Here is a 12629-nt window from a genome sequence, read left to right on the forward strand (position 1 = left end):
CCAGCACTTTGGGAGGCCAAGACAAGAAGATTGCTTGAGCCCAGAAATTTGAGACCAGCCTGGACAACATAGCAAGATCTTGTCTTTACCAAAAAACAAAAATAAAAAAATTGGTCAGACATGGTGGTGCACGCCTGTGATCCCAGCTACAAGGGAGGCTGAGGTGGGAGTATCACTTGAGCCCAGAAGGTCGAGATCACAGCAGTAAGCCGTGATCACACCACTGCGCTCCAGCCTGGGCGGCAGAGTGAGACCTGACTGATGAAATTGTTTTTTAAAAAGGATATAAGCAGAGAATATAAGTGTCATAACTTTTTGAATGTCTCCTTTTATCACCTTTTGATTCCCAAAGGCTTAAAATGAATGTTAATTTTATAACATCTGTAATATTCATGCTGCCGTTGCCCTTGATCTTCTGAGCTCCCCTTTCTGACTTTCTCCCACAAACCTATTCTAAACCCTGCTCCTAGGGCAGTTGTCTGCTTGTGCACTTGGATCATTTTGCATCATGACATGGACACCTTTTTTTAAAACTGGCTTTATCTTTTGCTTTTTATTTCCTTTTGCTTTTGCCAACACTTTGAACAGCCTTGTTCTTAGTTTTCCCAACTTCTCCATTTTTCATTGTACACTAACACAGTGTGCAGTACGGGTTTTAGAAAAGAGGTTAAGCTGTCACTATAGGAGTGTGCACAGGATAGCTTTGAGGAAGCAGATCAAGAGCATAGCTATTACAATTTAAATACTGCAAGACATACACTTCTTTTAGTTTTGAGGTCATGACACACTTGTGAAGGCTTATGTTGCTTAGCTTTCCTCAGTTGTATATTTGCCTTAAAGCAGATTTTTCAGCTAATTTTTATAGGATTTTTTTCTACCTATTAGGTAATCAAATCATGAGATTAATAGTTACTATTAAACAGTGCCAAAAAAATCTAACTTAGTAGTGTAGTTTTATCAGTTTGCTTTGAGGGGAAATTACTTGGGTATTTGTAGACATTGTTGTTGCTTTTTCCCAGGGATCATGTTGCTATTCTGGCATCTCTAAGGTTGTGATTCTGACCCTGAGCCTGTGAGATTAGCAGGAGACACCTCATGTTCACTGGTTTCTATTCTTCGGCTTTCCTGACCCACCGAATGCCATGGTTTTAAAAGTGTTCCTGTCCTCCTTTGGATTGTCTTCCACACAGACAAAAGATGCCCCCCCTCCAGCCCAGTGCCACATGGGATGTGGCCAAATGCTTGTTTGAAAATACTTTCAAGGGGATCTTATGAAATACTTTCCTTAGCTAGTAAGCATATCTAACTTTGAGCACCGTAAGTTTCTGTTGGAGCACCCAAGATAAAGTCTTCTAAAATGCCTTCTAGGTAATGATGAATAAGTTGACTTGTGATATGGGATTGTTACCTATAAGCCATTTAAATGTTAGAGGAGAATATCTTCTAAATGTGGTCACTGGTAACATTTAAATGTTAGAGGAGAATATCTTCTAAATGTGATCACACTGATCACAACAAATAGTTGCTGTCGGGTTATTCTGTCACTAAGTAACGTGGCCGTGTCATCTTCGTATAAGTGAAGACCTATATATCTGTTCTCTAACTTGAGGGTGGTAGAAGAATATGTATGCAGCTTATACAAGGTAGTATTACTTTGTTCAAGAACAGTGTTTAAAAGAAGGCGCCAGCACAAGAGACCTGCTCTACCCACCGGAAGTTATTTTCTGACCCGTCAGTGAATTGTCTAGTAAATTAGCCTTTGCAATCATTTCAAAGTGCAGAGTTTATTAAACAATTATCAAATACTACTATTAGGAGCCCTGTGTTGTGTTTACCCATAACTGTTATTCATTTTACAGAGTAAAAGGTGGAGAATAGGTCAATAAATCTGTACTCTCTGTTTCTTCTGACATATTTTTTACAATACTGAATGGGATTGACTATGGTCAGTAGAAGAATGGCCTAAAACTTTAGGAAAATATTGGCCCAAGGAGACCAAACTTGTAACTTATCAAGTAGAACCTTAGCCTCACTTTAGTTTTAATGTTGAAGTAACCCACTAATCTGTACTCAGTGAATTGGAGATAGTTGTTCTGTTTAAAATTGGGACACTGGAGAAAAAGTATGTGTGGAAAAAAATAACAGAACTTCTAGAAATGACATAATAAAAACAATAGTTAATATTTACTGAGTGCTTACTTTGTATTAGGCATTGTTCTAAACTCTTTACATATTCTGATGTATTAATTTTGGGCTCAAGTATCTTTATTTTTCTCTATATTCTTTCATCTGATTACATTCCTATGGTTTTAACTCTTGGCCCTAAGCATAAAACAGATGTGAGGATGATCTTATTCTAAGTGCTGTGTGTTGTATTCCAGCCCCAGGTTGTCTGGTACTTTCCTTTCTCATCTCCCACCTGGCTCATGGCCTCTCCTGCATCAGTGGTGCCTGCTGTGGGCTTCCTGAGGCTGCACAGCATGCTTCTCACTGCTTGTCTGCCACATGCTTCTCTGGGGCTTCCTTTCTGTGTGCACCAGCAGCCTGCTGAGCTAAGGCACCTTCCCTTTCCTTGTTGCTCTTCTCTTTCTCCACTTTCCTCTTGGGCATACAGGGTCTTGCCCTGTCACCCATCCTAGAGTATAGTGGCACCATCACGGCTTACTGCAGCCTCAACCTCCCAGGCTCAAGTGATCCTCCTACCTCAGCCCCATCCCCAACCCCCCACCAGTAACTGGGGCTACAGGCACACACCACCATGCCCTACTACTTTTTAATTTTTTTTCTAGAGACGGGTTTCCACTATGCTGTCCAAGCTGTTCTCGAGCTCCTAGGCTCAACAATCCTCCTGCCTCAGCCTCCCAAAGTGCTGAGATTACAGATGTGAGCCACACATTAAATCTTCTCAATAACCCTTTGATGTAGGTTTTGTCATTATCTCCATTTTTACGTGAGACTACTGAAACATACAGTTAATCCTTCTTGTTACCTGCCCAAGGTGTCACAGCCGATTCATTGGAACAGCTAGTTAAGCAGCAGATTACAGAATTAATGAACTGAAAAAAATTACACAGAATATAAAATAGAAAGATAAAGAAAAAAATGAGGAAAGAGGGGGTATGAGGCCTAGAATGAGAGCATCCAAATGTGGTGAGTAGTTACAGGATGAGAGAATGGGAGAAAGGCCCACTGTGAAGAGATGATGACTGAGATTTTCCCACAATTAAAACTTGAATTTTGGATTAAAGAATCACAGCAATTCTTGGCAGGAGAAATAGAAATGAGTCAAACCTCTCTCCTCCAGGTGTCCCCCTGACCATTGCCCCAGCTCAGCCCTTTGCATCCTGCCCGGGTCCCTATGTTGACCTTCTCAATGGTGTCCTGGCCTCCAGTCTCATGTCCCTGGAAGTTGAGTCTCCTTGCAGGCTCTGGAATGGCCTTCCTAAAATGCCGACTGCATCACATTACTCCTGCCCCAGACACTTCAGTGACTGTTTATTACTTGGGGGGTAAAATGTAGGTTGCTAGGCATCACACACCAGGCTCCGTGCTCTGACCCCTCCCTGCCTTACTGCCCCCTCTACCTCACCACCCCATTTCTTCCTGCTCCCTACCTACCCTGCTCCCAGTAACATTGGCAGTGCCACTTTCTCTCATATCTCCTTTCCCTCACACATGCTGTCTTCTTAGCCCAGAGTGCCCTTTGACAGCCATTTTTCTTTGAGTAAATTCTGCCAGTTCTTCAAAACTTCAGTTCATAGGCCGTCTCCCAGGGAATCCTGCTTTCACTCCCTGTCCCCAGTCTGAGGAAGCGACTTATCTGCGGGTCCCCGGAGTTCTCTGTGAAAATCATCTTTGGTAGCCCTCACTCCTTACTGCCATGGAGCTCCCGGAGGGGAACCACATGTGCATCCCCCGCTCCTGGTTTAGTGACAGGCACAGAGTAAGGGCTACTCAGCAATGTTTGTTGAATGAATAAATGTATTGGTTGCATTCCACATTACCTCTCTCTCTCTCTGTAATATGAAAATCACTTGTAGGCCGGGCACGGTGGCTCACGCCTATAATCCCAGCACTTTGGGAGGCTGAGGCGGGCGGATTGCCTGAGGTCGGGAGTTCGATATCAGCCTGCCCAACATGGGGAAACCTCTTCTCTACTAAAAATACAAAAATTAGCCGGGCATGGTGGCAGGTGCCTGTAATCCCAGCTACTTGGGAAGCTGAGGGAGGAGAATCACTTGAACCCGGGAGGTGGATGTGGAGGTGGAGGTTGCAGTGGCCAAGATTACGGCACTGTGCTCCAGCCTGGATGACGAGTGAGACTTCGTCTCAAAAAAAAAAAAAAAAAAAGAGAATCATTTGTTTGTCCTTATTTAAAATATCTGTAGGCCAGTCAAGTGGTTCATGCCTGTAATCCCAGCATAGCACTTTGGGAGGCCTTCCCAGGTGGGAGGACCACTTGAAGCCAAGAGTTTGAGACCAGCCTAGGCAGCATAACAAGACCCCATCTCCACAAGAAAAAAAATTAAAAAGTAGTTGGGCATGGTAGTGTACATCTATAGTCCTTTTATTCATGTGGCTGAGATGGGAGGATCACTTAAGCCCAGGAGTCTGAGGCTACAGTGAGCTATAATCACACCACTACACCACAGCCTGGATGACAGAGTGAGACCCTGTCTCAAAAAGCAAAAAAAAATAAACAAAACTATGATCATGGCCAATGGCCAACAAGAGATTTCCTGTTTCTTAAAAAAGTTGTTCAGAATAATCCTCCCCTGAAACAATGAAGACTGGATAAAATATATATACAAAAATATATCTTTATAAAATATATTCGTGTTTTAATATAACCTATAAGTATATATTTTAATATAATGTAAATATATACTAATAAAATATATTTTTATTCAGTCTTAGTTGTGTGTGTGTGTGTGTGTATATGGGGGTGTGTGTGTGTGTGTGTGTGTGTGTATATATATATATGGCCTTAAAAGCATTGAAGATCTGACAAGCTAGTAGGAAACTACCAAGCCAGAGAGGTAAATAAGCAGGAAGGAACTTTAGCCCTGAGGACACTGTCAATCCTGAAACACTGACACTGTCCTTGGACAGCCTCTATGGAAGAAATGGAAGACAGGATCCAGGAACTAAGCAAGCTGGGGCGTGCCAAGAGAGTGCGCTTCCCAAAGGCTGGTCCCTAACGGGCGGTGCCCTCAGAATGAAAATGAGTTGCATGGGAGAGCCCTTGCGTGGAGTTATAGCCTGGGCTGGAATTCCCGGGGTTGTCTAGGATCCTCAGAGACTTCACTTTGCATTACGGTGGCCCCAGGCTGGTGTGGGGGTCTGTGTCATCTGGCAGAAACAAGGAAGTTACTCGCATTCTGTTCCACAAATAGAGGAATTCCCACAAATAAATGTTTTAATGTAGTGACAAATACACAAAACCAGGCACACACACAAAAAATGCAGTTAAGAAAATAATTTATGAAAAAGTTAAAAGTATTATAACTTTTATAATTTATTTTATTATAAAAATAAATATCATTTAAAGCAACCTTGATTGCCACTTGAAACTTAGGAAATTTTCAAAGATTTAGAGTGGGGCCGAATCACAAACTCAATGCTGCAACCCAAGCAGAAAAGGAAGGGGCTCAGGTCCTTTAGAGCAGGGAATTCCTTGGTCCTACATACCTCAAAGCATGATCTGAAATGGGTTATGGGCATATCCCATGGCTCTGCAAACTCCTGGCTGTGGACAGGGTCACAATCCAAGAGCCGGAATGGCTCTAAAGGGAGGGCCTGGGGGTCCAGGCCTCCGACTCTTGCTCTTGTTAAAAGCTGATCTGGTCGCTGTGACGGTTTTCAGGTGAAAGTCACATGCCCTAGATAAACAGGCAGTTGCTAAACAGCTCAAGCCAGTTTTTCTAAGGAATAATATGAGCCTGGTATTGCCTGGTCTTTTGATTCTTTAAGTGTAAAATATGTATTTTTATGTATATAAAAATATGTAACTGGACTACAGAGCAGCTAAGATAGATAGCTATACCTAATATATCAACACAGATACATTTCAAAAACAATGGTGTTTTTGAGAAAAGGCAAGATGCAGAAGATACCTAAAAAATAATACCATGTATTTAGAATTCATAAACATGAAATACAATATAATACATGTATGTATTATACAGTATGTTGTTTATGGCTATAGTAACATAATAGAAGTATAAAAGCTTACATAGGAACATAAATACAAAATTTAGGATAGTAGTAACTTCTGACAAGAGAGAAGAAATAGGATGTAGAACAGTACTAAATTATATGTACAATGTTTAATGCTTTATTTAAAAAATAAATTGATAATATAAAATGTTAAGATTTGTTAAACTGGGTAGTTAGTATATAGGTCTTTATTATACTTATTCTTTCTACTTTTCTATAATTTTGAAGGGGAAATATTGAAATGCTTTATAATAACACACAGTTAACCTAACAAAGCAAGAGTCAAACCCTGTGTGGACATCTGGTATCTGTGAGCCAATGTGGCCCTCAGAGCACCAGTTTGCAAGCTTTGATTTAGAAAGTCAAGCCATAACTGTTGAGTATCGGTAGCATTAGGCCCCATCACCATTGGTAACAGCACCAATTGGTATGACACGTTCTGAAAGTACACTGTCAAGAACTATAAAGTTATTAATATTCATGGACTCACTAGGAAAATGTTGGAAATTTTAGCAGAGACAGGGTTTCACCATGTTGGCCAGGCTGGTCTCGAACTCTTGACCTCATGATCCGCCCACCTCGGCCTCCCAAAGTGCTGGGATTACAGGCATCAGCCACCACACCCAGAATTTTTTTTTACAGAAGCATTTCTTCTTAAAAAACTTTAATTATTTATTTCCCAAAGGTCTGCCCTCTAATCTACTAAAAATCTTTTATACATGAAGAATTTATGGTATTATCTATAATTTGAAAAAAATAGAAACAATTTTAAATGTCTGTCAATTAAGGATACTTGTAAATTACGGTGTACTAACTGTATAGAATATGATAACACTATTAAAAATTATTTTGAAGACAATGTCAAAATTGGAAAATGCTTATAGGAGAATATGTAAAATATAAAATAGGATATTTTTTATGTGGCAGTATTACAACTGTAAAAATACATGTATATTTGAACAAAGATTGGACAAGAATAGACAAAAACAAAACAGATAAGTTGAAATTATGAGGAATTAAAAATTTTTTAATTTCTTTCTTTGTTTTACTCTGAATAGGATTGAAGAATGATATGTTTGAGAAGACCATTTGAGTCACTTTGGTTGTTTTATTTTTGAGATACTATACTAGAATACTTTTTGTTGTGGTTTTTATCTTATACTTAATTTTAAAATTTCAGCCATCAGAGATAGAAATGGAGACTCAGATACATCTCTATGGTCACACAGAAGAGATAACCAGCTTATTTGTTTGCAAACCATACAGTATACTGATAAGTGTGAGCAGAGACGGAACCTGCATCATATGGGATTTAAACAGGTACAGAAGAAGGTCTCCAAATCAAACACAGCATTTGTAATATATCCATTTTTGCTATATGAAATAAACCAAAATAATATCTTTACATTATAATCATTTTAACCATGAAACACATGCTTAAAGGTAGTAAGATTACCTTTATATTTTATTGAAGTCAAACAATCAGGAAAACATGTATGCCTTATGTACAATAGGTACATAGACTGAGAAAAAGAATTACAAAATAAGAGAATAATTATATTTAATGATCATATACAAATTCATGTCTTTTGTCTTTCAGGTTATGCTATGTACAAACATAGACTGAGAAAAAGAATTACAAAATAAGAGAATGTAATTATATTTAATGATCATATACAAAATCATGTCTTTTGTCTTTCAGGTTATGCTATGTACAAAGTCTGGCGGGACACAAAAGCCCTGTCACGGCTGTCTCTGCCAGTGAAACCTCAGGTGACATTGCTACTGTGTGTGATTCAGGTGAGCTTGCTCCAACCCAAAGCACAGGGCTGGCTGGTGCTCTGACAGCACATTCGGCCAGTGGTTACCTCCTAGATCAAGCCATTCTCTCAGGTCCCTGCCAGATCTAAATACTTTGGTAAAAGCATGTACATGTATAGAAGTACAGTATGGTCTGAGACTGAGTTCATCAATTTAAGCCTCAGCTTATGCAGAAGTTAGTACTGTCATAATTTAACTGTTTTCCTGATATATGTAAAATTGCATTTGAGTACATGTAAAGCTAAGCAAATTATTGTTACATAATTTTTTGAGTGTTCTTGGTTTTGACTTTTCTCTCCTTTTTTGCTTCTGCTTTATAACTATTACCTTTGTTACCCTCCTCCTGTGAAAGAACAAAATTTTAACAAATTGAGTTGAAAAATTGAATTAGCTTTTATTAATGATTCATGAATCAGGCAGCATTCCATCTATGAAGTAGAAATGTACCCCAGTGAGCTGAGCAGAGGAGGTACGCTTTATAGGCAGAAAAAGCTGAAGAAAGCAGAAATAAGGAACAAAACTCAGATTGATCGTTCCACAGTTACCTTCCTTAGAGGATTAAAGCAGAAGGGATTTCCTTATCATACCAGCTCAACTCAGTGATCCCTTATCATCGATTGCTGTGAATCTCCTGTTTTTTGGAAAACTGGCCCATTTCCAAGTTCAGTTGGATTGTGTGTCACCTCGCACAAGTGACTACTCCATTCTAGTTTAATCTGGTATGTTAGGGCCTAGTGCAGGAGCTCAGTCCAAAACACTGGCCTACCATAAATTTTATTTAACACTTCTGACTAAATGAAAAGCCTCAGCAGATGTCCAGCTTGAATATATGTCTTCCAGTTTCGGAGAGAGAGCAATAGTATAGAACAGTAAATGGAAGTATAATTTGCCTTAAAAATTACGTGACAAAAATATATCACCTAATGAAGAGTCTTTTGTTGTTGTTGTTTCATATATACCTGTTAAGAAACCAATACATCCAGCAGAAAAGAACAGTTGGAAAATTCATGAATTTTCTGTTTGCATTTCTATTTTTAAGGGTCTTAAGATGCAAAGGATCCTTTGAAAAACTGCTTCTTTCTTCTGTCCATTCAGTGTTGGGCATACCTATAGTGGGTAGTCCTCTATACTTTGCTTGCATTTTTTACATTCTTTTCTTCTAACACAAAATGTATGGTGTTTTTCCAGACACCAACCAGTTCTCTGACACCAACTGGGTGTCCAACCATGTAATTCAATTGTGACACTTTGAATTGCAAATTTGGAGGCTTCCATGAGCCCCACCCTCAGGTTCAATAATTTGCTAGAATGACTCACAGAACTCAGTAAAACACTGTTTATACTTAACAACTATCATTTATTATAAATGATAGAAATGAACACCAGCTGAAGAGGTACACAGGGCCAGGTCTGGAAGTGTCCTGAGTGCTGGATTGTCTGTCCTCCTGGAGTCAGGGTTGTGGAGTTAGGGTGCACCACTTTCTGGCACGTAGTTGTTAGAAACAAGTGCTTGGTGCCATAAAGAAAAACTAGCACTTAGAAAATTTCTCAGGAAGGCACATTTACTTCTGCAGAAAGGTGCTGCCTGTGTCTGACCAATCGTAAGAGCACACCGAACACAGGAGAGAAAGGTTTTTATCCCTAACGCAGCTCCTGTTGCTGTGTCCTCTCCTCATTGGCTGGAGTCGGACTGCAAAATCTAAACTAACCCAGTTGCCTAAGACTTAAACTTTTCTAAATATGGTAAACATGCAGTTTGCCAGAGGAGGGGAGGAAGAGACTGTTGCTAAGGCAGAAAGGGGAGTTTACAGAACAAGTCTGGGCATGTCTGGGCATGGAGAGGTTTGCTAGTTACAAATTAACCAAGAATGGGGGCTGTGTACGGAGCAAGAAAGACCAAGGGAGCTTGGAACTTATTATTTATGACACCTTGCCCCTCTTTTGATTTTATAGTTCTTCCTCTTCAGATTTCTTAAATTTTTCTAACATCTCTTGGCTTTGTAGTTCCTTTTGGTTGTTTAAGAGTAGGAACTTATTTGAGTAGGGTTGGGGAGAATAGAGAGAGGTTTTGGTAAGGGCTTTTTCTATAAGCCTTTGCCTTAATCCACGAATACAAGGTATGATGCAGCAACTTACAAGAATGAGTACACTGCTAACAATTGCAAGGGGGGTAAAGACTGATGCTATGAGTCCTTTCTATTTTCTAAACCATTTTTCTATGAATTTTCGGCTAATTTATTTGCTAGGGTGCTAAGGCCCTGTAAGACTTTTGTGATTCTTCTATTGGGGACTGTGTTGTTAGGGATAAAAGTACAACATTGGACTCCAGCCATGACACAGACCCCGCCCTTTTTGGCCAATATTATGTTAAGGGCTATTCTGTTTTCCTAAGCCATCTGACTGGTAGGACCTAATTGTTCAGCTATTCCTTTAATGGCATCCCTAGTATAATTAGCAAACTTCTGTTGATTACAATAAAGGTAATTTATCCAGTCTGCATTTTTGTTTGCAGTTACCCATGAGAACAATATAGATTTAAATCCTGCAGCTGTTTGATTCCTGGCTTTAAATTCATTTAGCACCTCTTATGGAACTTTGATGGCATTTATATATATGTGAGGATCAAAAGACCTGAGGGGGGCACTTTTTTTTTTTTACAATTGTTCTTTCTATTTGGTTGATGAAATGCCAGGGTGAAAGGGATGGCTAATTGGATTAGAGCGCAAGTGCCGCTCCATTTACTTGGCAGAGTACTTAATAGTGGTCCACTGCAGTACTACCATACATCCGACTGGGGATGAACAAGGGCGGACTGGCTGGTTAACTCTTAAAAAGGCTTAGATTCGCTGCATCCTGTTAGGCTTCCAAGGAATTCCAAATTTTCCCCTCATCGTGAGAGACACAAGATAAAATTGACAGTGTTAATTGGAGGCCAAATAGCTCTCAAGGGCTGACCCACAGAGCCTTTAACTTCTGGGAATAGTAACAAGAGAGATTGGCATGCCTTACTGCCCCAGGCTGTGGGGTCTTGGAAGAGAGCTACTATGCAGTTCATATTCTGTTGGTCAGAGGACCATCCAAGTGGAAAGCGGACGATTTGAGTGTCTAGTCTGCCTGTTGTACAAGCGTAACAATTGCTTTTATTTAAGGTGTGAATGGAATATTTAATCCATTTCAGCCAGGCATTTATATCTTGGTACCCAGTTTTTATGGCTGAAGTTTGTTTTAAATCCTTGACTTTTATTACAACTACCTTGATTTTGTCATTGGGCATGAAATGGGAGATGGTTTGATTGGATGGTCTTGGGGAAGGAGTAACAATAGAGGATAGAGGGGAAGAAACAAAGCGCTTTTCAAAGAAGCCTATAGAGTCCTTTCTAACGACATTTTCTCCTAGACCATAGAAGCGCCTAAGTTGGGGTTAGAGTTGCTAGAGGTAGGGATAATAATAGAGACGAGTAGCGGGTTGCACTGGTAGGTTTGACAGTTGTGGGCGGTGGGGGTGACTCCTTTGGTGAAATGGAGGTAAGGCTTTAGGGTGGCGCAATCATCTGAGGATGTCTAACCTTGATTTTTGGTGATCTAAACAACATATGCCCATTGAGAATGTAAACTGGGGAGAGAGTGCCGATCCCCCCACCATAGGCAGGATAAGGGGGCAGTAGCGGCTTCCCTGGAGGGGCAGAGGTATTTTTCTGACGCTATTTCTCCTTGGCGTTGAAGGTTCCTGAAGGGTATAACAAAACAAGCATTAAAAGTCGTAGTTTGGGGTGAGCTTGACTTAGTTACATTAATAGTAAAATGGGGGGAGGTGGTTAAGGGAAAGAGAAGAGGAAAAAAAAAAAGAGACAGACTGATTAGACTTTTCTTTTTAACATTACTTTGGTGGGACTTGGCCCTGGGACAACAGTCCATGGCTTTGAAGAGGGCAATGCTTTCTTGACTTGGGTTTAATGGGTCTACCCTTTTTCAGCAGTTGGGATTACTGTTTCAGTTGTTAAGAGCAGCAGGTAAGGTCCTTCCCAGATGGGCTCGAGCTTTCCCTCTTTCCAGCTTCTGATACGGATGTGATCTCTGGGTTGGTGTCGGTGAACTGGGAATTCGAGGGGTGGAGTTTGTGCTAGGAGGCTTTGAGTCTTCAGGGAGTAAAGGGTGAAAGACAGACTAAATACATAGTTTCTAAGAAACTGATCCTTTGTCTCAAATGTTGGGAGGTCAGTAGTGGAATTTAAATAAGGCAACCTATAAAACATTTTATAAGGGGATAAGCCGATATCTTTCTAGTGAGCAGTTCGGACTCTTAACAGGGTAGTGGGAAGACATTTAATCCACGGTAACCGAGTTTCTAGAATTAATTTGGTTTGGTGGTTTTTTTTTTTTAATTAAGTTTAGAAAAGTTTCTTTAGTGATAAAAATAATCAAATCCCTTTTCACAATGGAAAGTTCTACATGATCTTAAGAACTAAAATATGATTTGAAAAACAATATGGAAAGTTATTTGCAGTACAAACTCTATCACATTTACTTAAAAAGCAGCCGAAGTTGCTTTTTTCTAGGTATACAGGCAACAGTCCACACCATTCAACACT

General features: G+C 39.9%; 1 protein-coding gene across 6 annotated transcripts in view; it reads left to right on the forward strand.

Annotated features, from left to right (window-relative positions):
- LYST (lysosomal trafficking regulator) overlaps window positions 1–12629 on the forward strand; it is a 223564-nt gene that overhangs the window by 199861 nt on the left and 11074 nt on the right. For 5 of the 6 annotated variants that reach the window (XM_033198012.1, XM_033198015.1, XM_033198014.1 and 2 more), the window contains 2 exons: window positions 7400–7539; window positions 7922–8019. In XM_033198012.1, coding sequence (XP_033053903.1) covers window positions 7400–7539; window positions 7922–8019 — 238 coding nt within the window. Of the gene's footprint in view, window positions 1–1019; window positions 2658–7399; window positions 7540–7921; window positions 8020–12629 lie in introns of those variants that run through there. The other variant, XM_033198016.1, reaches the window with a different exon arrangement.

Source organism: Trachypithecus francoisi, unplaced genomic scaffold (genome assembly GCF_009764315.1).
Source record: "Trachypithecus francoisi isolate TF-2019V2 unplaced genomic scaffold, Tfra_2.0 Lachesis_group5, whole genome shotgun sequence".
In the NCBI taxonomy this organism is placed as follows: Eukaryota; Metazoa; Chordata; class Mammalia; order Primates; family Cercopithecidae; genus Trachypithecus; species Trachypithecus francoisi.